General features: G+C 33.1%; 2 protein-coding genes across 4 annotated transcripts; one reads left to right on the top strand and one right to left on the bottom strand.

The window, feature by feature from the left end:
• The first annotated feature begins 227 nt into the window (after window positions 1-227).
• Window positions 228-18,251, top strand: LOC106133614 (uncharacterized). The gene is made up of 12 exons (XM_013333408.2): window positions 228-631; window positions 8,182-8,249; window positions 8,558-8,696; window positions 8,933-9,034; window positions 9,118-9,283; window positions 9,733-9,908; window positions 10,196-10,262; window positions 10,342-12,735; window positions 12,981-13,514; window positions 14,611-14,790; window positions 17,032-17,283; window positions 17,700-18,251. Exons 1-12 carry the CDS (start codon window positions 557-559, stop codon window positions 17,945-17,947), a joined length of 4,401 nt encoding a protein of 1,466 aa, XP_013188862.2. The 5' UTR covers window positions 228-556; the 3' UTR covers window positions 17,948-18,251.
• On the bottom strand, window positions 18,246-22,753 carry LOC106133615 (vacuolar protein sorting-associated protein 52 homolog). 3 transcript variants are annotated; one of them, XM_013333410.2, is made up of 8 exons: window positions 22,567-22,753; window positions 22,188-22,426; window positions 21,884-22,029; window positions 21,238-21,805; window positions 20,582-20,737; window positions 20,115-20,233; window positions 19,480-19,603; window positions 18,246-19,275 (listed from the first exon to the last, which is right to left on the bottom strand). In XM_013333410.2, the coding sequence occupies exons 2-8, from the start codon at window positions 22,419-22,421 to the stop codon at window positions 18,646-18,648; spliced, it is 1,977 nt and encodes a 658-aa protein (XP_013188864.2). In that variant the 5' UTR covers window positions 22,422-22,426; window positions 22,567-22,753; the 3' UTR covers window positions 18,246-18,645. The 3 variants fall into 3 exon arrangements, with proteins under 3 accessions (XP_013188864.2, XP_060810340.1, XP_013188863.2); XM_060954357.1 differs by having other exon boundaries at window positions 22,570-22,753; XM_013333409.2 differs by having other exon boundaries at window positions 22,188-22,753.
• Window positions 22,754-25,715: the final 2,962 nt, after the last annotated feature.

Here is a 25,715-nt window from a genome sequence, read left to right as displayed (position 1 = left end):
TAGAACACTTCACCTTATAGTTTATTTTCAATTAATATTAGCACAGCTACGTACAAAGTCGAAAAACACAGGAAAACGTAAAAACATCACGATGACAACTTCCCACATGTAAACAAAGCGGTAAAGTTCGATGGCGCCAGCGGCAGTAAAAGTACATCAATGTCAATGAAGAGGCTTCTGATAACAGAGTGTAAATGTTTTTTCTTCCGTAAAACCACTGTTGTGAGAAAGATACAGATATATCATTGTTATTTCTGAGTCAAGTTGAACAATTACGGTATTTTCATATGATAGTTCTTCATTGCTATATTCTAAAGTGTGGTGTGAAGTGCACACTGTGGACCAAATATTATATATTAATATCTGTGGACCAAATCGATCGATGAAAAGGAACGTATGAACGAATGAAAATAATGAAATTATAATGTTACTTTATGTCAAACAAAACCCATCAAAATGTACTTCGCGCGCCGGGAATACTTCACGTTTTTAGTGAAATTATTTTAAATAATATGTACTTTATCCAGTTTAAAAGTAGTGTTTTACTAAAATAATAATGACTTCATCATATGATGATAGTGTTATGAACTTTGACTTGGGGTTTCTACACCAAACAAATAAAAATAGCACGGTAAGTTGAGGTTATGCTTGTTGTATTTAATAGAGCTTATATTTACACAAACTAATGTATTTACAGATAATTTAATAGTTTATTCGTCTTAAGCCGTCGTTTTTTAATTAAAAACCAGGAGTTATCTGACAAATTGCTTTAAAAAAATTAACTATTTTGAAGTTTGAGTGGTCATTTCATTTATTTTCGTGCACATATCTATTGATTAAATTCTATTTTGCACTACTATATCGGGTGGTAGGTATATTTCGTGCTTTCTTTAGAAATTATTACCTACCGCATCGTAGGTGTAATAATAATGCAAAACCAAATGTATTGGTTTTATTCTAGTTAAAACACAACTATGACAGTAACAATAAAGACAAGATTATTTTTAAAATATCATAGAAAACATGTCATTCTCCCCCCCTTAAATAATCCCTTAAATAAGCTGGTGGTCGGCGATCTCTACTGGAATGGCGTAGAACAGGTTCTTCGGACTCGGCTGCCTGTCCTTCATTTGTCACGTCAGGTTCCACAGTATTATTTATAGTTTCCCGGACATCCGGGTCCATATCAGCACTTTCTTCACTCTCCTGATTAAGTTGCGGCAAAGGAGCTAAATGTTTATTAGAAATTACTGTTTCGCGACCATCAGGAAGCTTGACATATGAATACATGGGATTAGGTTGTAATAATTCCACTTCATCAACTAATGGGTCATATTTAGAATTTCTTACGTGTCGTTTAAGTAGTAGAGGTCCTGGAGTATGTAAACACGTTGGCATAGATTGTCCATTTAGTGATCGTCTAGGATGATGAAACATACGTTCATGAGGGGTTGCATTGGTACTTGTACATAACAACGAGCGTATTGAGTGAAGAGCAAAAGGCAAAACTTTTTCCCATTCTTCGATTCGCATACTTTTGGACCGAATGCTTAGTTGAATACTCTTCCATAATGTTCCATTTAGTCTTTCTATTTGTCCGTTACCTTCTGGATTGTAGGGAGAGCTTCTGCTAGTAGCTATTCCAAGGGAATGAAGAAATTGTTGGACTTCTTCTGATAAAAACGATGTTCCTCTGTCAGAATGAATATATTGGGGTATACCAAATAGATAAAAGATGTCTTTCAGACTATGAACAACAGTTGAAGCAGTCATATCTTTACATGGATAAGCGAAAGGAAATCTAGAGTATTCGTCGATTACTGTTAATATATAACGATTAGTAGTGTTACTTGGCACAGGCCCTTTGAAATCTATATTAAGTCTTTCAAAGCACGAAGTTGCTTTTATGAGATGGCCATGTGTCTGACCAAATCTTGGTTTTATTTCTGAACAAATACGGCAAGACGAAATCATAGATCTTATTTCATTAATCGAATATGGCAGATTCTTTTGACGAACCCAATGTGCCATTCTCACTATTCCAGGATGGCACAATGCATCGTGTATTTCATAAAGTTTATTTGTAGATATACTAGCGCTTATTCTAGACAAAGCATCAGCAGTGAAATTTTCTTTCCCTGGTCTATATATAATGTCGTATTTATAACAAGACAACTCAAGGCGCCATCATTCAACTTTCTCGTTTTTAACTTTGCTTGTATGATTTTGATTCACCATAAATGAAACTGACTGTTGATCGGTGATGAGAAGAAAATGTCGACCCAAGAGATAGTGTCGCCACTTGCGTAAAGATTCTACAATAGGCTATTTGACAAAGTTCTAAAAACTATCTTAGGGTATTTATTTGTTTATAAAGAGCCCTACAAAAATACTTTTCTGCCTTTATTACAGCTATTTTATTAAAAAATCGAAAAAGAAAATGAAATATTCAAATATGCCGCCAAAACGCGACTTTTAGCAATATGGCGGCCATGGCATGCAGTGACGTAAATTTCGTGTAAATATCATACAAAGCTTGTTGGTGTTTCGAAAAGTTTTGATTTTCTTTTGTTTAATTTAACTTGTGCCACGTCATATGTGTGAAAATTATTAAAATTAGTTCCTATAAATGTTGTGCAGTGCCTCAATGCACTAATACAACAATAAAATCTCCTATGAAACTGTTCTTTTCTATGCCGATGGATTTGAATATTCGCAAGAAGTGGTTTCAGATAATGATCTAAGATCAGTGGTTACCAAGATATACTTACATTGATGTTTTCACATTCCTCAGTTCGGCAGCATAGAAATCTGGATTGTCTTTGAAGAAGACAATCCAGATTTCTTCTTCCAACCATTATTGCGTCCACTTTTGGTAGGTTTCGACTGTCAGCTTTCGCGGAATTGGTTTCCATTATAAAATACCTATGTTATCTGAGTAATCCTGAGCGATCAAACACTTATAAAATCTTGAAAAATAATAGCGAACACTAAGGAACGGTACGATCGACAGTCTGTTTATGGATAATTGACGTCATAATAGAAATAGCCAATCACGTTCGTTTTTAGTCACGTGACAGCTGCATATAAAAACCTAATTTTCTGAGACGGATTTTGTTTAAATAATGCAATATTTTTATCTCGCGTTATTACAAATCGCTCCAAAAAAATAATATTAAGACTGATGACATAAAACAAATGTATATTTTTAATACTACTATATCGGGTGGTAGGTATATTTCGTGCTTTCTTTAGAAATTATTACCTACCGCATCGTAGGTGTAATAATAATGCAAAACCAAATGTATTGGTTTTATTCTAGTTAAAACACAACTATGACAGTAACAATAAAGACAAGATTATTTTTAAAATATCATAGAAAACATGTCATTCTCCCCCCCTTAAATAATCCCTTAAATAAGCTGGTGGTCGGCGATTTCTACTGGAATGGCGTAGAACAGGTTCTTCGGACTCGGCTGCCTGTCCTTCATTTGTCACGTCAGGTTCCACAGTATTATTTATAGTTTCCCGGACATCCGGGTCCATATCAGCACTTTCTTCACTCTCCTGATTAAGTTGCGGCAAAGGAGCTAAATGTTTATTAGAAATTACTGTTTCGCGACCATCAGGAAGCTTGACATATGAATACATGGGATTAGGTTGTAATAATTCCACTTCATCAACTAATGGGTCATATTTAGAATTTCTTACGTGTCGTTTAAGTAGTAGAGGTCCTGGAGTATGTAAACACGTTGGCATAGATTGTCCATTTAGTGATCGTCTAGGATGATGAAACATACGTTCATGAGGGGTTGCATTGGTACTTGTACATAACAACGAGCGTATTGAGTGAAGAGCAAAAGGCAAAACTTTTTCCCATTCTTCGATTCGCATACTTTTGGACCGAATGCTTAGTTGAATACTCTTCCATAATGTTCCATTTAGTCTTTCTATTTGTCCGTTACCTTCTGGATTGTAGGGAGAGCTTCTGCTAGTAGCTATTCCAAGGGAATGAAGAAATTGTTGGACTTCTTCTGATAAAAACGATGTTCCTCTGTCAGAATGAATATATTGGGGTATACCAAATAGATAAAAGATGTCTTTCAGACTATGAACAACAGTTGAAGCAGTCATATCTTTACATGGATAAGCGAAAGGAAATCTAGAGTATTCGTCGATTACTGTTAATATATAACGATTAGTAGTGTTACTTGGCACAGGCCCTTTGAAATCTATATTAAGTCTTTCAAAGCACGAAGTTGCTTTTATGAGATGGCCATGTGTCTGACCAAATCTTGGTTTTATTTCTGAACAAATACGGCAAGACGAAATCATAGATCTTATTTCATTAATCGAATATGGCAGATTCTTTTGACGAACCCAATGTGCCATTCTCACTATTCCAGGATGGCACAATGCATCGTGTATTTCATAAAGTTTATTTGTAGATATACTAGCGCTTATTCTAGACAAAGCATCAGCAGTGAAATTTTCTTTCCCTGGTCTATATATAATGTCGTATTTATAACAAGACAACTCAAGGCGCCATCATTCAACTTTCTCGTTTTTAACTTTGCTTGTATGATTTTGATTCACCATAAATGAAACTGACTGTTGATCGGTGATGAGAAGAAAATGTCGACCCAAGAGATAGTGTCGCCACTTGCGTAAAGATTCTACAATAGGCTATTTGACAAAGTTCTAAAAACTATCTTAGGGTATTTATTTGTTTATAAAGAGCCCTACAAAAATACTTTTCTGCCTTTATTACAGCTATTTTATTAAAAAATCGAAAAAGAAAATGAAATATTCAAATATGCCGCCAAAACGCGACTTTTAGCAATATGGCGGCCATGGCATGCAGTGACGTAAATTTCGTGTAAATATCATACAAAGCTTGTTGGTGTTTCGAAAAGTTTTGATTTTCTTTTGTTTAATTTAACTTGTGCCACGTCATATGTGTGAAAATTATTAAAATTAGTTCCTATAAATGTTGTGCAGTGCCTCAATGCACTAATACAACAATAAAATCTCCTATGAAACTGTTCTTTTCTATGCCGATGGATTTGAATATTCGCAAGAAGTGGTTTCAGATAATGATCTAAGATCAGTGGTTACCAAGATATACTTACATTGATGTTTTCACATTCCTCAGTTCGGCAGCATAGAAATCTGGATTGTCTTTGAAGAAGACAATCCAGATTTCTTCTTCCAACCATTATTGCGTCCACTTTTGGTAGGTTTCGACTGTCAGCTTTCGCGGAATTGGTTTCCATTATAAAATACCTATGTTATCTGAGTAATCCTGAGCGATCAAACACTTATAAAATCTTGAAAAATAATAGCGAACACTAAGGAACGGTACGATCGACAGTCTGTTTATGGATAATTGACGTCATAATAGAAATAGCCAATCACGTTCGTTTTTAGTCACGTGACAGCTGCATATAAAAACCTAATTTTCTGAGACGGATTTTGTTTAAATAATGCAATATTTTTATCTCGCGTTATTACAAATTGCTCCAAAAAAATAATATTAAGACTGATGACATAAAACAAATGTATATTTTTAATACAGTCAAATAGCCTATTGCGTAAGCTTCTTTTTCAATAGCAGAGTGACGGCTTTCTGAATCAGAAAGACTTCTAGAAAAAAATGCCACTGGTCTTCCATTTTGTGTAAGTGATGCTGCAATTGTATGCTCAGAAGCATCAGTTTCAACGACGAATCTTTCTTCATTGTCTATTGCAGTCAAACATGACTTAGCAATAGTAGATATAAGAGAATTAAAACAAGAAATAGCTGTTTCATCAAGTGGCAAGCTTTTGCTTGAGATTAAAGGCCTTACAGTTTCAGAAAAATTTTGTATCCATTTTGAATAATGCGCAAAAAGGCCGAGAATTCTTTTCAGTGCAGGTCCATCTGATCGGACTGGTAAGTCAAGAAGTGGCTTAAGACGAGTTGAATCTGGTTTAATAGTGTTATTATGAACATTATAACCAAGTCAATTTATAGAGCTAGAAGAAAAGGTACACTTGTCTTTGTTAAGTGTCAAACTGTACTTCTCGGCTGCCATCATAAATCTTTCCAAATTTTTGTCATGATCGTTTTACCGCATACGGTAATATCATCTAAATAAGCAAATGTGCCGTTAAGCTTCTCAGACTCTATTATAAATTGCAGTGTACGTTGAAAAGCAGCTACGCCATTAGTTACTCCAAATGGGATGCGAGTAAACTGATATAGATTACCACATGCTTCGAATGCTGTATACTTTTTTTCTTTTTCTAATATTGGAATTTGGTGGTAAGCACTTTTCAAATCAATTTGGCTAAAATAATTGTATTTAGCTACATTAGCAACTACCAGTTCTATGCTAGGCAGTGGATGAGCATCAAGTTCTGTATATTTGTTAATAGTTCGCGAATAATCAATAACCATGCGGCGCCGGTGATGATCTCCTCCAATAATTATCACTTGTGCCCTCCAAGGAGATACAGATGGTTCAATCACTCCATCTTGTAAAAGATTATGTATCTCTTGTCTTATAAAAATTTCTTCATCAGTGCTATAGCGTCTCGACCGGACTGCTATTGGTTTTATGTTAGGAGATAAATTTGTAAAAATAGACACAGCTGGAACAGTTGCTTGCATGACATTGCAGATTTGAAGGCTTTCTCTTTTTCCACCAAAATGTAATTCTACTGACGAATGATCCTTAAGAACATCATGTCCAATAATTACATCAGAACATAAGTTATTTATAATAAGTAATGGTATGTTTTTGTATGTACAGTTATTCAGTCGAATAGTAGGATAGCAGATACCATCTACATGTGATACATGATTCAATGATGCCAGTGTGATCGTTTGATGGCATGGTTTGATTTTGAGATTCATAGCTTGTACCAGATTGCGATCAATAAAGCTCACGGAACTGCCAGTGTCAATAAGTGCATCAGCTCGTGTATCATAAACAAAAATAGTAATTGTAGCTTTTCGTAAATTAGACGGAGAAGCAGCTATTATTCCAGACATATTGAGAACAATATGTCTTCATATATGATTTCAGTTTCAACTGAATTTATAGTTGGTCTACTTCTACACACATTAGCGAAATGACCTTTCTTAGTACATAATTGGTAACAGGAATTAAAAGCAGGACATTTGTTCCTTTGATGTACATTTCCTCCACAGAAAAAACATTTTCGCTGAGAATAATAATTTTTCTTAGTTTTATTTCTGTTTTGTACTAAATCTATAGTGTTTTTAGACATATTGAGAGTATTAAGAGTTGTTGGAGTTGAATAAGATTTCGTGTTATTCATTGCTGTTTCAAGCGAAATCGCTACATTAAGTGCTTCGTCTAAAGTAAGAGATAAATGGTCAAGGAGTCTTTCACGTATCTGTTGAGATTGAATACCTGAGATAAATGCGTCACGAATATATTCATTTCTATATATTTCAGCTGATACTTCTCTAAAATTACAATTATGAGATAACAGTTTGAGTGCTTGTACATATTCTGAAATACTTTCGCTTACTTGTTGTTTTCTTATAGTAAGAGAATGTCGAGCATGTATCTCATTTTGTGGTTTTATGTAAATGTTATTTAATGCTTCTATAGCTTTAGTATAGGTTTGGTATTCTTTTATATATGAATATACAGTTGGCGAAAGATGGTTGACTAAGAGTTTTAATTTGACGGATTCGTCTTTAAATTCTGATAATTCTTCAGATAAGAAATTTGTAAAAGTATACCGCCAGTGAGTCCAACGAAGATCAGCTCCACATATATTAGGTTCCACATCAAAACGTTCTGGACGCAAATACCGTGCGATATTTCCTGTGGAAGCAGTAGCCACTTTTGTTTTTCAAAAAAATTATTTTGTTTTGTGAAATTATGTTTTGCTGATATAGAATAAATTGACTAAGCGTCGATATACATTATTGATAAGGTTTAACTAGAATAAATTGTAATAATAATGCAAAACCAAATGTATTGGTTTTATTCTAGTTAAAACACAACTATGACAGTAACAATAAAGACAAGATTATTTTTAAAATATCATAGATAACATGTCAGTAGGAATATAATCTATTAACAAATATCAATAATTTAGGAAATCTGTTTTTATTCCTTTTATTCACATTCTGATAATGTATTTTATTGTTTACAGGGTATCGGCAGATTAGAAAAGCAGCGTAAAGCAATTATAATAGCTAAACAAAAAACAATAACTACAGAGTAAGTTATGATCTAACTGAATAGATTTTGATTCTTTAAACTGGGTCTTGCTTACTTCACATAAAAGACGGATGTTATTATTTTTACATAAATTTCCAAGAGATTTATTTGTATAGGTCAAATTCAAAGCTAGATTTATTAAGACCTCCATCATTTTCATTTTTACAAAGTAAAACAATTCACAAAAATAGTTATTGATGTGGAATGCACATATTAATAAAGTCAAATTCATCCATTTATAATACTCTAATTATCAATGTTCATTGTCCTTGGCCACCTAAAGTATTGAAATGCAAATTATGTTTCAGTGGTCTTATACGAAAATATTATGATAAAAAAGAAATTCTTGAGCAAACAGAGAGAACACTATTAGCTTCCAAAGAAGAATGTAAAAAAATTTGTATTGACTATAAAAATATTTTGGAAAAATGTGAAAGATTGGAAAATGTAAGTATGAAAAAGTACCTATATTATGTTATCATAGAAAAAGTTATGGCAATTGGAATTTGTTGAGTTTCATTAATTTAGCTTAAGCTTATTTATTATATTTATAAAAAAAATTGAAATAAAGATTATTATGGAGATACTGCACAAAATTCCTATAATACAGGAATATTTATATTTAGCATGGAGTTGCAGAAAAAAACTAGTTTTCATTATGCACATTGATAAATTTATTTCAGGAGGTACAAGTGATTCAGCATTATAATCAGCAATTACAACAAAAGTTATCCAATTCAGAGAATCAATTTTGTGGTATTCAGTCTCATGTAAGGCAGTTAGAGGTCTGTATTCACATTATTGATAACCATATGTGACATATTTTGAATTATTTTTTTTATCTGAATTTATTACTTTAATATTTCAGGAGCTAGTCAAAGAACAAGAGACTAAAATTGATTCACTTAAAATCGAAAATCATCTAGAAAAGTCAAACATTAAGAACTTTGCAGCAAGCAATTCAACACTGCAAAAGCAAAATGATGAACTTCTTCAAGACTTGTGCATTTTGGGAAAATTCCTTATCGGAAATAGTAAGACAATTAAATTTGATTAGTTCATATATCTTTTAGTTCTTGAAAATATAACTTAAGCTGCAGAGTCAAAGGAGGCCCTAGGACGCGAAGTATTGTACCTGAAGCATTGTGACTGTTGAAGGGTTCAACTGGTAACTCAAAAAAAGATAGGGAATATTATATGCTTAAGCTATGTGTGCTCATTTATTTTCTTTTATATTATTAAAGTTTTTTTTAGGAGTTGTGTTTTCACCCTTGAACCACAGGTCATATTCAATCCTGATTGGGGACATGATTGAAAAGTACTTTTTCTGATTGGTCTTAATAATATTGCTTACATACATACATATAGTCACGTCTACATCCCTTGCGGGGTAGACAGAGCCAACAATCTTGAAAAGACTGAATGGCCATCAGCTATAATAATATTGCTTTATTTATATTTTTAAATTTAAACTTAATTTTAGAAAAACTTAAACCTGTACATGAGGCAGTTCTTCAAAAGTATGAAAAATATCTTAGGCATGATGTTGATTCCTGTAATGACTCTGGAAGGGATGATACTGACAATGAATTGGATTTGTTTGATGATAACTCAACATCCCCACCAAGTCCACAAAGTCCAGGAAAATCTAAACACCAAGTAAGATTAAATGGAAGTTTATTTTTTTATATTTTCCCTTTTTTTAAAAGTGTATCATATAATTTTGCCAGTGTTTTTAACATATTTTTTCTATTGAGACAGTTTAATTGATTCACTGCTATGGTTTTCATCACTATTATGTGGAAAGTAATAATGCCTAACTTCGCTTAACATATCTTACAAAAGTTCCAAAGCATAAAATCTTAATTGCTTATTCTATAAGTTGGGTATCATTTTATTTGTAAGAAATAACCTGACTCAATAGAAATATTTGGCAACATTTGCAGAGTCAATCGTCATCGGTGGATGTGCAAGAAGTTATTGTTGTGAATCTTGATACTACAGGAAGAAATGGTTAGTATTGAAAAATATTACTGTAGTGTAGGTATCTTTAAATAATTATTATTATCTTAACTATATTTTTTTCTTTCAGAACCATCCATAAGTAAACCAAACGAATTTGATGGTAACTCAGTTTCAAGTAATGAATTAGCTAGTGCAGATACAGGTCGGGGATCTTCACTTGCATTTTCAGACAGTGAAAAATGTTTCCGTAGCCCTGATTATTTGACAAATGATAACCATAGCAGTCCCGAATCAACAAATACAATCAATGTTAACAGCGTAGGAACTAGTCCAATGCATGACTACGCCGAACATATTGACGATGCTACAAGACCAATTGATTCTGAAACATTAACAATCCCTATTTTAGCTGAAAAAGGAGACGTTTCTGTGAATGGAATAGGAAATATTCCAAATTCAAGTGAAACATGCACTAGAAAATCAATGGTTGATACATTTATTGACAGTGATCCAAACAACCAACTGTCTTGTCTTCATAGAGGATACCTACCGGTAAACAGTAGTAATCATGAGAATGATGATAATAGTCGAGATTGTGAAGTTGAGTTGATTTTAAGCGAAATGCATTTTAACCATGATTTGGTTACGCCAATACCAAGTAGCCCATGTAGCAGTCGAAGCACAGTAAGTTCCAAAGTTTCTGGCTGTCAAACTGATCACAGTGATTTTGTAATCTGCTCAGATGCCGCAAAATTAAGACAAGAAAACAAAATTTTACATGATAATATTGCAGATTTGGCAAAAGAAATTGTGAATATTAAAAATATACTAAAAATGAATCCCTCAACATTCATAGAAAATCATCAAGAAGTCGAAATTGAGCCAAATCATGAAAAAGAATACAGTGACGAGATTATTGATCCTGATTCCCGCACTGAAATAAATACTGTGGATAAAAGGCGCGAAAGATGTAATGAAATTGACACCGAAAATGATGATTTAATTGATATTGTTGATCTTATTCAAATAAGTGGTCCTGAATGTTTGGAAATACATGACTTCAGTGATAAAGAAGGCCAAAAAGCTGTAAAAAATTGTGATGATACCAATAATTCTTGTGAACAAACAGGGCTACAAGAAGGTCCAATAGTAATCATGGAAGAACAGGAAAATGCCCCGGAAGGAATAATGAGCAGATTAGAGTTTGAAGAAGATACAATATTATCTCCTGTACAGGCTCAAATAGGTAATTTAAATGATCTGAACTCTATATCTGAGGCAAATGCAGAAGGAGATTCAATTGAAAAACTTTTCAATTCAAAGGGTATGATTAAAAGATTGAGGAAACTAAATAGTTTAGAAAAACTCAGGAGAAAAATGGTGCCCAAATGTAAAATACGTCGAGAAAAATCCATTAAAAGATCACACAGAAAACAAATCGGGAGGTCAATCAGACAAATAAGATTACAAGTTTCAAAGAAGAAGATCACTTCTGCTGATTCTTCAGCATCACTAAATGACAAAACAATATATAATAATGCTGTTAGAGTTATGACTGAGTTGAAATCAAAACAGGTTGGAGAATCTGTTAATAGAACTGTATTTAAAACAAAAAGGTCACCAAAGCAACAAATTGAAAAATCTCTTAATTTGTCTAAAGTCGATGATTCACCTACGCCTGGCAAGAAACAATTATCTAATTTGTTTAAAATATCATATAAACCCACAGAAAAGCTTTTAGAGAAACCATTTGATGTCTCAGATTTAATTGCTAAACAGACCCCAAGACCAGTTGTTAAGTCTGTATTAGCATCACAGGAGATACAAAGATATATTCATAATGATGAAAAAAAAACTGAACAAAGTTTAAAGTTAATGCAGCCAATAATTTGTGTTGACAAATTATTAGACAATAAAAATGTTGAGCATGAATTTAAATGTGTTGATAAAACTAGTCATATAGGAAATATGAGGAGTCCTCAGACATCACCAAGTGTTACTACTCGGAGTCGTAGTAGAATCGAGGCAACACCTCAAAAGTTGTATCATGAATCAAATACAGAAGTTGAATCTACTTTAAATAATACTCTTGATATTTTGCCAAAAGAAGGTAGGAAACGGCTCAGATGTGTTGCGTCAGATGAAAACCAAGAGGTTGAACATAAAAGGATTTTACGCAGTTCTACACGACACCCGAATAGTGACAATTTTAACACTAAACTTATTAATAATGCAATGAATATCGATAACAAAAGACAGGCGAATTCCCAAAAAGGAAATATGACTTCTAAGAACGAGGACAATGTCCCGCTTATTGATCTTATACACAAAAAGTCAGATCATACTTCATCAATAAGTTATGATGACCTGGATATGTTTGATGAAGGGGTTCCTAAGAGAGCAAATAATTGTGCTGGTGCCACTGAAGCCGCACACAAACGTCCAAAAGATAGTATTTTGTGTAGCATGCTCAATAAGTACAGTTTATGCAAATTAAACTTTTACCCTAAGAAAATACCAGGTATGTAACATTTTTACAACATTGAAAATAAACAAGCTTAAATGTCAAACTCCTTCATAAAAATTTGAGAATGATATAATACTGTGAATGACTTTTTTTCTATATGGGTGACAATTAGAAACGAAATTTTTTATATACTGAATTTTGCACAAGGAAGTATGGCTTCCTTTTTTCACGTTTTTTATTATTTTTAATTGCATTTAAAACTGATATCATTTATGTTAATGTTTGCTCTGGTTTTTCAGATGGTATTACCAACACAATTTATAAGTTGCTTGATGATAGTATTAAACATATAAATGAATTACCGCCAGACGAGACTAAAACAGGAATGGACGACTTAGTAGAGAATTTGCAGTCCTGGAATGTTAAACAATTTTTGTCAGGTTTTATGAAATATTTACAAGAACCTCAAAGAAAAGTGGAGTTATATTCCAAAGTAAACTCGCCACCAGCACCTCCTATGACAAAAACAGAGCAAATTCTTATTTATATTATTCTGCAACTAAAAGAAATTTGGTCCACTGTTGATGTTGTGAATTATATTTTAAACAGTATTGAGTTTATAATGTTCAAGCTAAATCGTACACCTGAATTCGATACTATTGAGAGTATGTCTCATTTCTATGCAATACTGTGCAGATACTTCAAAATGAAGACACGACTGAGACTATTTATGTTGGATGCTATGTATTGTATGCAATATAAAGCTATTACGCTGATAAGGCAATGTATGGATGTTTGGATGCATATACTACCATTAGCTCATATGGGAATTGGTATGTTTATTTCTTCTAAGACAAGAAATAAGAAGATATATTATAATCACGCTTATTTCACGGAGAAGCCAGAAACTATCCCTCCACATGCTACAATCCTTTCATACTTCTTACTTTCATTAACATTCATTAATGTCTTCATGCTAGCTCGTCAGTATAGGACTCTTGACCTGAGTTTGGCAGAACATCTTGATTTCATCAAGGTTTGCTTGTCTACCTTTCCTTTCCCTTCCAAAATTTACACTCTCCTTATATATTTGCTTTATCAACCTACTTTTATTCATTCCCTCCACATGACCAAACCATTTTAGCGTACCCTTTCCTATTCCTGACACACAAATTACATCATCCTGTCACTGAATTTATTTATCATATACATATTGCATGGAAAGATCGAAGGCAAGTTCGTGAAGGTACATTGTCGTGGCAAGTGGAAAGATGTTGTCTCTGCCTGTATTTATGTACATCTTGCATAACGCTCTCATTTCCAACGGCTCTATGCTTCTTCTGCCCCAAACTCACTCAACTATATGATATGTACATATATGTATATCACGTCTGCCTTTTACCTGGTAGACGTAGCCAACAGTCTCAATAAAACCGAAAAATCATGTCAAGCTGGATGGCTTTATGATGAAATGAGATCAGATAGTGATAGGTTGTAGGCCTACATACATAGGTATAGTCACGTCTATATCCCTTGCGGGGTAGATAGGGCCAACACTCTTGGAAAGTGATAGGGCACGTTCAGCTGTCTGCCTTAATGATAGAATTGAGATTCAAATAGTGACAGGTTGCTAATAAATAGCCTAAAATAAGAATTTAATTTTATAAGCCTATCAATTAGTCGCCTTTTACGACATCCATAACAAAGAGATGGAGTGGTTCAATTCTTTTTTGTTTTAGTCCCGGGAGCTACACGGCACCGGAATATTTGATGTAGGCCTTCCTTTAACTCCCTCCACTATATTCTACTTAGCCTTTATGGCACAGAACTAATAATTTTCTGTAGTAAATAATTTTATATCTAATCTATTTTTTTACAAAATATAGAATATTTGCAGCATGTATGTAATCATAGTATTTTTTCTTTAAGCCAAGAACCCTTTGGTTACGTGCGTGGTATATCTATTGCATTTTTATAAATGTGAGGATCATTTTAACAGAGTCCAAGATATAAGAAACATTCTTTACCGTAAATACTCATATCAAATGTCAGAATGGAATGAAGCGAAAATTTTAGAGATGTTTAGAAGTGCTATCTATGAACTAAGAGGTAAGATCTATTTAATGTTTTTTAAAATATTTAATCTGTGCTAAAAAAATGCTTCGTCACGGTAAATAATCAATAGACAATGTCGACATTCAATAACATATCGATAAAACTAATTTAGGTTTTCAAACACATGTTTGTTGACTATTATAAAGTATTTAAAGGAATTTAATGATTTTTCATTGCCGACATGTAAAAAAAGTGCGGCCAAGTGCGAGTCGGACTCGCGTACCACGGGTCCGCACCATCATCGCGTTGGTTAATTATTATTTTTTTAATTACGTTTCTACCTATTTATTAAAAACGAATTTAGTAAATACCTTTAATAATTATTTTATTGTTATTTGCTTCGATCAACTATAAACAACTAGATAAACAGTGCCGAGCAAAATAAAACAAAATATCGTCCTCACCTCAATACGTAATTATTATTACGCATATTACTTCGACTATTTGACAAAGTCCTATGTCCAAAAACAAGTGTATTGAAAATTGAACCTTAAATGTTTTATAATAAGGCACGCAATCCTTAAAAAACGTAGTTTGGTGTGACATGGTATTAACTCAATGTTTCATTTAGAACAAAGAGGCTAGTGGAGTGGCTTTGTTATTTTACAAATTTTACCTTCACACACTTTAACATTTTGATACGAAATGCATTGCAATAAAAATTGTCTATTGGATATTAGAAGGAGTTTGTTTGCGTGTATGAGTGTTTGAATGTCTGTGATTATGTGTCGATTTGGATGTAAGTAGTTTATTTTTTACTTTAAAGGTAGTTCTTTTGTTTTTTGTCGATTTCTGTGGCCTAATGATCATCTTGCCTGACTGCCAAGTCGGAGGTCTCGGGTTCGATCCCCGGTTTGGTCAATCTGGAAAATGTATTTTTTAGATGTTTGTTTGTAAGTATGTGAGGATGTTTGTTACTAAATCACGCAAATTCTACTGAACAGATTTCGATGTGATTTGGTTTACAGGATAATGACTACACTGTCTGTCGTATGGATGTCTGATGGGAGAAAGTGTTCAGAACATACGACGGCTCCTTTTTGTGGCTTAAAAAACTCTTCACCTCGGTCTCTCGCTATAATAGAAATCCATTCATTCCTTATTATGGCGTTCTGCGGAAAACTGAAATACACGTAAATTGTATGTTATTCTGTAAGGTTTTACTTGCGACTTCGTTGGCATGTGATTAGAATTCACTAGATAGTCGTGTAATTGATGTAGTTTAACAGGTAACAGGTACCATTTTCAGATAACATTACATATTTCCATTCACCTCATTAAATAATTAATCAACCGAACTAGTATCAAAATAAAAAATCACAAACATAAAAAATAAAACAAAGCGACTCCACAACTTTATGTTCCTAGGCGAGCATCATGAAGCGCGGCGATTAAACTATATTTGTTTCGTTTACTCTTTAATATTTGTTGACCGCAAGAAAGAGATAGGCGCGGATAGTGCTCAATGCCGAGTACGGTTAAGTTTTAAATATTTAATAAAATGATTTGATAGAAAACCAACAGCTAACTTATACTATTAAGTGCGATTACTTTAAAACTGAATTGTACTTAAATGAAATAGGAAACGCCATCCTTTTTGAGCGCAATTCTTGGACAATTTTTACACTTTTTAACAGAGCACTTCGTCATTGTGCGACGTTGTCACTCGTGGATGGACGAAACGAGACTAGCCGAGAACTTTACTCACTTGAGCGTTGAGTAGAGTTTTGCCGCGGACACTTTTTTAGCGGGATTGTGAGTCTAGTTGTTTATAGTACGTCAATGGTTATTTGTTTAATTTCAAAAGTAATATTCAAGTAAATATCATGAGAAAATAAAAATACCCAAAAAATCATGAATGTGAAAGATATGTAGTGGACCTATTCTTAGGTGCCGGGAACAATACGGAACGTGTAATGCAACTGTCGATATTATAATGCGCACAGCACTACGAAAAGTAGACTTTGAATTTAGACCAAAAATGGACGCATTGATGCAATGATGAAAACAACATGCTATTGTTTTCGCAGTTATGCCATCTCTATTCTTAATTATTTATAATTAAGTCGATACTCTAGTCTAGGCCCAGGGCACGTCCGACATGATCAAGGTTTATGAGATTCTTTCTCATTTTTGTGTGCTCCCAGTTGCAGCACTGTAATACTTCTGCTTGGGGTCCATCTGGTCCATGTTCTGAAATTGTAATGTACTTAAAAATATTTTTGACCGTTACAGATATTCCTGTTGAAAAGAAAATGTTAAGACTATCACTGGTTATAATCGCAAAGCGTCAAGGCGCACGGTGGTGTCAGAAAAATATTATTACTAATTTGCTTCAACCAATCATAGAGAAAAAGAATTCTCCTTCTGTTGCTAAGCAATTTTGTATTTCGATGCTTGGACCTTTGTTGAAGCCATTCCCAGCCGATATGAAAGTTCATTGTGAAATAGTCATGAACTTATTGATAGATATGACAAAACAGAAATGTAAGTAAATTAAGATTGTTTAATATACCTAACTCATACATATTTTATAAACCAGTTACTTTTTGGGTTCATCTATTAGAAGCAGAAAATAAAATGTTAAGATGTGTTTGTCATAGTTGACTGTATCATGTGTCCCATCACACACGCATGATACAGCCAACTTTTCTGGGACGAATATATTTTTTTGATTTTATTCACACATAATATATTAAATTTTAAAAATCCAGACAAATTTTGTATCTATATATGTTTTTATCTTATCTATTGTATAATTAAAAATATAGGAGCTGTTTGTAGCATGTACTTGGAGTTCGGATAATTGGAGTTTTACTGTACATATGTAATCATAGTATTTTTTCTTTTAGCTACGTTACCTTACCCTTTGGTTACGTATAATTTTGTCGTTTTACTTTCAGCTTCGCAGTCAATGGAAGAAGCGATATTTACAAGTCTTATATACATGAGTAAACACAATCACTATCGTGTGATCAGTGCCCTGTTATCGTGGCATCCAAAAAAGATATCGCAGGAGTGCCACGAAATTTTGCGAGACTTCGTGAGAGATAAGCCAGCGAATGCTTGGAAAGCAATTTTATCCAAAGTAAATTTAAATCGCGATACGAAATATAGGACTGATGACAGTGACTTACCATTGAAGGTGTAAGTTATTTACACTAAATATATGAAATAAAAATGAACCATGAGCAAATATTTAATGATGGTCAGCCATATTGTCGGAAAAATCTATAGCAACGCCCGTAACACAGTATCATCGTCACATTTTGACCGACTTCACATAACTATTCAACTCATAAGTTTAATAATAAGATTAGATTCAATGCAAATTTTTTGCAATAAGTAAAATATGTTAAGTATTTAGTGTTTTACGTGTAAGACATATTTGTAAGTAATTAAGTGCGCCATAACTAAGCGCAATGGAAACTGTGATTAAAACTAATATAGCAATGCATATTTGTTTTATTAAAGATTTTGAAGTCTTATAAATAATAATATAATACAAAATAATTTAATTATTTTATTTATTAATTATTTTTTACAAACAGCATACAATGTCGGTAGATTATAATGACAATACTATATGTTTGTGGTGGTTGAGTGTTAATTATTACTTTGGGTGTACCTAACACATCAGTTTAGGAGTTGGATAAATTTCAGAGAAACTCACATTTCAATCGGTGCTTCGCTTCCGTGACAAATTTCATAAAATAAATTATTCCTAAAAGTCTTTTCTATCTGTGTACCAAATTACATCAAAATCGGTTCTGTAGTTTGAGTTTATTATGTTTATATAAAAAAACTTCCCTTTATTGTGAGTGTTGATATTTATTACATTTGCATCACTTAAAAATTAGTTTTATATTTTTTTATTTCAACCATAATTACATGAATATTTACAAGTTGTGTTCGTGCATTTGGCGTTAATAATTTTACAAACTTGTGATAATATTGAACAAAGTTAGTCAATGCCATTTGTAATAAACCTGAACCTGTTACCAAGTTTGGAAAGGAAACAAGGACTTCTCTATGTATTTCTTCAAGGCTTTGTTTCCAGCTTGAACTAAATGACGCTACCAAGGAGATTGACTTTTTCTCTAAACTAGCAAGTTGCGCTTTATTCTCCCCTTCTAAGATCTGTTCTCCTTCCTTTACAAATTGCATCATTCCCCCAAAGTGAGGACTTAATATTTCTTCAACATACTCTGTGCTCCTTGCTTGTAGTTGTTCCTTGAAACTTTCAGCTTCTTTTGTGTTATCTCTTGTTCTTTCCATTAATATACTAAGAACCATATCATAATTATTAATAAGAAATATTAATTGCTGTATTCTTTGGGGAAATTCTGCGGCCATTTTTAACAAAAAGCAATGAACATCATCTTGAAGAATAAGAAGTAGGTTACTCAATTCTTCAGAAGGAAATTGTTCACTTAAGCTCAGCATCGCAGCTGAGAATTCTGCATATCGTCGAGTTATCTGAAAGAAGTTCATGGATCATGGTTACACATCCAATTGCTTAAATGTGCAGGTGGGCTACCAATGTTTTTCATTACCGCAGAAGCATCGATAAACAATCAAATTCATAACGTTTCGAAACTTAGACTTCTATATTTATTAGCCACTAGAAAAACTTTGCACGGAGTTTTCTATTTTACTTTAACTAGTCTTATTAGGACTTACGTAATGAGGTCCAAGTTCTTTGTTGGATAATTTTGCTGGATCACATTCACGGACACTTTGAATATTTAATTTCAATACATGTTCAAGTCTCGGCCATAGTGCACTTTGTAACGAGTCCCAATAACTGAAACCGAAAATAAACATTAAGAAATTCAATAGGAACAAAAGAAGTGGTTATATTTTGCAACAGAAGGTATGTCCATACTGACAAACAAAAATACCGGTCAAGTGCTAGTCGGACTCGCACAAGAAGGGTTCCGTAGCATCATCAACGTTTGTCACTTGGATATTTATTTTTTATTTTTACGTTTCTACCTGTTTATTTAAATCGACCAAAAAATTGCTTACGAATTACGTTTGATAATTACTTTAAATAATGATTTTATCGTTTTATTTTGAAAGGTTATATACAAGAAAATATATACCTAAATAAAATTGAGCAAAATAATAGAAAAAAAAAACACGTTTATTGAATGTATTTCAGCTTTCTAGCTATCACGGTTTACGAGGGTAAGGCAGGTGATAGACAGACGGACAGACATCAGAGGGTTAGTACTAGGGTCCTATTTTTACTTTTTATGTACGGAACCCTTAAAACGTACGTATTTTTTTTTAATGAGATTAATCAAAGTTACCTGTCTAATGCTGCTACAGCCCTTTTGTGACACATCCATCTGTATCTGTTTATAAGTTGCAAACATAAAAATAATGCAAGGCAGTCATAGCACTCCAAGACATAGTTTTCAACATTTTTCTGAAAAGAATATATTTTTTGAAGCAGATGTTTTAAACAGATAAAAATAAAGGAATTGAGAAAGCTCCATTTAACCACATTGACAAGACCTTGCATAAATGTCAGAACAAAAAGCAGATTAGTAATGTTAAGGATTATTTTTATTTGCTTCAAAATACCTACTGTAGTACCTCCTGTTTAAGAGTCACCAATAAGGTTAAATTTTACATAGTTTCCTATGAAATTTTTCAAAGTAGAAGAATATTAAAATTTATACTTTCTTTAAACTTTATGGTGTTTTTTTTCCAAAATGTAGCAAAATTAAAATGGCATGCAACTGTTGGGCAGAAAATTAGCACTATACCTTACCACAAGTAAAGATAATGTTTTTCCAAGAATTCTATCAAATAGTTCCTGGGCATGGCTTCCTTTCACATGAAAAAATTCAGTTGTGAATAAGTATTCCCTGCACCCATTATCGACAAGAGCATATTGAAGGCTTCTGAATAGTGCCTCATAGGAATACTAGAAACATTAAAATGGATACAATGTTATGAGAATAGTACTAGCTCTTGACAAATATAACATACCTACTTCATTTACATTTTTTTTGTGAAAATAAATACCATCATTACTTAACTTGATATTAAATAAAAAAAATGTCATTGAAGAAAAATGAAAACTGATACTTGTGACAAAGAAAAGAACTATATTAATGCACTATCCTTTACTTAAGTTTCAATACTTAAGAAAAAGTATTGAAACTTAAACTCATAATTCTTAAAATATACTTACTCTTGGTTTTGAAATTACATAACACTTTCTTTATTACTTTCTCTTTTAAATACAATAAAATATTATATGTTTGTCAAGTTTTGAGCATATACATATGTTATAAATATAATAACATCTTTATACCTTACAATGGCAAAGACAACAATATCTACATACTGTGTACTAAAACAGTATTTTTGATTAAATTATCAATGCAGATTCTTGTTACCATGTATTGTGGAAATACCTACTTTGGTTTTTTGTTGAACATGTGGAACAATTATTGGCGCTTCCAGTTGTTGGGCTAGGACATCACCTCTATTTCCAATTGTAAAAATAGTACTTTTGTTTTTTAAATTTGACTTTTGAAAAAAGCCACCTTTTGAGCCATCTTCAATACCCATAAGGTCATCCTTGGTAGGAGCTTCTTCATATTTTAATTTGTCCAGTCTGGATGCATAAGATTTAAAATAGGAATAGTATACTTTGCTTAGAGTATCAATATATTCATTGCATATTTCCTGGGCAACATTTCTTTCATTAGCCAATACAAACTCAAAAAAGAACTTGTATTTGAGCATAGCATTCTGTGGAATCTGATAATTGGCCATTGGTTTACGGAATTTGTAAATCTGTTCCAAGATATAGGCTCTTATTTTAGACACTGCTTTGATTTTTAATTTTTCAAGAACATCTTTTACATCATTACATGCTTTTGTTTCCTTAAAATCTTGTTCTTTTACAAAATTAAGCTTTTGGTTTAAAATGGCAAGCTGTACCATGAACTCTTTGTCAGTAACAGGAACATTATTAATGCCACTGAAATAAACATAATTTTTATCAATAATAACAATTAAAGTCTATGCTTAATGAAATTAAAGTAAAAAAACTTCATACAATATTAGTGTTTCAGAGACTGCCATGTCTTCAATAAATGATGATAGAGGCGCTTTCAAAACTTGTCGGTTGGATAACTGCACAGACATACTGACAGAACGTTTCTGAAGGCTAATGATTTCATTACTTATACTCCCAAGATCATTCTGAAAACAAATATTTAGTTTGACTAAAATGCTTACATATATACATACACACATATAATCACATCTACGCTACTTTAAACCCTGGTCTTTTCAAGACTGAATGACACCATGCAGCTGTATGGCTTTACTTATTAGCAAGACTTATATCACATTCTTACCTGAAAAACCATGAGCATGCTTTCCATACGAGCCAAAATGCCATCACATTCTTCTATTTGATTGTGTAAGGAACTGATATTTTCACTTTCTTTTAAATAATCGGCCACAGAACTCTTTTCTGCTTCTTTAATCCCTTTGTCTATTTGTAAAGCGTATTCACGTAAGTCGGTACCTTTTCTGAGGACTTCTTGAATCTCATAGTCCTCTAGGTTTTTGTCCAATACATCTTTCATTTCCTCTGGAGAAGTCATTTTAAAATTATTTTAGTCACAAAGAATTTAACTTACAAGATTCAACAGCATTTAAGGACAAATAATACAATTTAGAATGAAATATGACAAAACTATTTATATATGTATTGTATAAATTGTATACAACCACGTCCAAATCCCTTGCGAGATAGACAGAGCCAACAGTCTTGAATAGACTGATTTTCAGGCCACGTTCAGATTATAGGTATCTTCTAATATTTGTTTATCAGTATATTTGTATACTATTTATTTTGTTTGCCACTTTTACAATTCCAATGTAGCAAAGCAAATGCCAGCTAGTTGGAAAGTGTTACTTGTTAGATTCTCGCCTTGACTTTGACAAATATCATTCACTGTCATTTAATCGGTTTCAATATTTTTGACTTTGACAACGGTTCTTTTGGTAAGCACAGATATTGAAATAAATAGCAACCTGAAAAAAATTTTTTCCGTCTAAAGTTTGTATGGGTTTTGTTTTTTAGGGTTCCGAACCTAAAAACGGGATCCTATTACTAAGTCTCCGCTGTCTGTCTGTCCAGTACCAGACTATATCGCATAAACCGTCATAGCTAGAAAATTGATAGATATTTTCACAAATTATGTATTTCTGTTGCCGCTAAAATAAATAAATACCTAACAAATACATATATATAACACAAACGTGAAACCTGCACATTCAGGCCATTGAATGTGCAACCATGACCGATCCTATACTTACGATTTCCCACCCCTGCTAATGTTGCGAAGGTCAGATGGTAGTCGCTTCATGTAAAAACCTGACTCACCCAATCCAGGGTCTATGGTAAAAACATATCCAGGCTCCTAGAATGGTGAGGATAAACCTAAAAGCCGCCAAGATGAAGAAGATAGTATGTGGGTGCTTGTTTTTGCTTTATGGTCGCGCTAAGTCTGGTAACATCTTTAACCTCCTTTATTTTACTTAGGTAGGTACCTACTTTTCAAATTTTAGCAAACACGTTGATAAGATTGTTTGACCGGGACAAGAAGTTCAAGTATAACACCAGGCAATTCATCATGTTGATCTTAAAATATGACATTTCCGAGCGGCGCTGAAGTAATTTTCTATACATAAAAAACTTACGTGTCGGTTAGTATACTAATAGTTTTTGAGCTAGACCACGGATGGACGGAAGGACAGACGGACATGGCTCAACCCGTCAGGGGAGGGATTCAGGAATACAAAGGTCGGACTAAATCTCACCTAGAGACTCGTACTCCAACAAGCCAAAGATCTCGATAATTTAATGGTGAAAATTGATGAAATTAGATCGGGTACATCACGACGCTCAGTAGTGAGCATTGATAGAGCGTGATTATTGCAGGAAGACGAGGACTCACCATCAATGTGTTGCACCCAACCGGAATGGCCGAGTGTTGCGTAGATTTTTTTATTCATTTAATCATTATCACGGCTATAAATTAATTAGTACTTCAAGGAAAAAGATTATAATCATCTATTATTTTTGAGCTTTACAGTAACATGAATAAGCTATATCCAGTTAAATGTAGCCTTTGAGAAATATGATTATTAGCTCTGTCTATCCGTAAGTAATAATAAATGATTAGTGTGTTATACGCAAGTTTCGAGATCGATACTCAAGTGAGCGAAGATATTCTTCTTTTAGGCGATGGGCTAGTAACCTGTCACTACTTGCATCTCAATTCTATCATTAAGCCAAACAGCTGAACTTGGCCTATCAGTCTTTACAAAACTGTTGGGTCCGTCTACCCCGCAAGGGATATAGACGTGTTATTATGTATGTAAGTTACAATTTTAAGTACATAGTTGTTACCTGTTCCTATGTGAAGTACTAACCAAAATGAAATGATTCATAAAAAAATTGTTTATAACACTAGTCACTGGCCTACATGATATTAATGTATCTATGTGTTATACGCATCCGAGTTAAATAACTACGTACTGTTTTAGGTGTTTTCTTTCTATGAATCTTCTGTGGTTTCTCGTTGATGTCTTTTGTACGTTGTTTTTTGACTTTATAATTTAGTTTTGTAAAAAGAGAATTATAAGTGCAAAAAAAGTGTCATGTTGAATTTTGATTCTTAAATTGCGCCAAGTTTAGCTGCTTGGCTTAATGATAGAATTGAGATTAAATTAGTGACAGGTTGCCAGCCCATCGCCTAAAAGAGCAATCCCAAGTTTAAAAGCCTGCCCTTAGTCGCCTTTTACGACATCCATGGAAATGAGCCGGAGTGGCCCTATTATTTTTATTGGTACCAATAAAAAGAACTAAATAAGTATATAACTTTATTTATAAACTAATATTTTTGCAGTTTAATCAGTTACCACACAATTGTATAAGGTTGCGGAGCTTAGATGGGAAACGCTTCCTGTAAAATCTTATTCACTTGATCCAGAATCCATAGTCAAAGGCATACCCGGGCTCCTCTCCAGAATGGAGAGGATGCAACCGGAACTAAAGCCAGGAGGGAGAGACCCGGCGTGTACTCGTATATGGTAAGTTTTGATTATTTTGTTTTATACTACTTATAGATATGAAAGAATCTATTAGTAGTAGTTAGTATATACATATATATATAGTAGTAGTAGAAGGAAAGAAAAGCTATTTATTGATGCATTTGCACCAGTATATTCTGACAAAATATTTACAAAGAAAATGTATAACATTATAACAAAAGCACATCAATCTATGTAGAGATAAAGAAATGCAGTTTATTACAATCTCTGACAGAGTACGTGTAAACTAATGTATAGGTAAGTTATCGGAAACATATTGTTTATGGAAAAATATAGATTTTAACGTTTTTTGAGTATTATCACAATAGAGCACATACACATTTTCATAAAAATTTTATTGCACGAAACAACTTGTAGGCCAGTGACTAGTGTTATAGACCATTTTTTTATGAATCATTTCGTTTTGGTTAGTTCTTCATATAGGAACAGGTTACTTAACTGCGGACTTAAAATTGTAACTTACATACATATAAACACGTCTATATCCCTTGCAGGGTGGACAGAGCCAACAGTCCTGAAAAGACTGTGAAAGGCCAGTTCAGCTGTTTGGCTTATGATAGAATTGAGATTTAAATAGTTCATTCAATTGTAACTTGCTCTATTATAGTGATAATACTTGGTTGTTGTTATGTAACATTTATTATAACAAAGATGAAATAAAACTGAGAGGAACTTTTTTGTACTCCACTATTAAAAACCAAATTAAAAAAGTATTTAATAGAGTACGCGATAAGTGCATACAAACCGTTTTTGCGTTT

The sequence above is a fragment of the Amyelois transitella genome, chromosome 2 (genome assembly GCF_032362555.1).
Source record: "Amyelois transitella isolate CPQ chromosome 2, ilAmyTran1.1, whole genome shotgun sequence".
NCBI lineage: Eukaryota > Metazoa > Arthropoda > Insecta > Lepidoptera > Pyralidae > Amyelois > Amyelois transitella.
The sequence above is the reverse complement of the archived record's forward strand: the minus strand, read 5'-3'. Positions and strand labels throughout refer to the sequence as shown.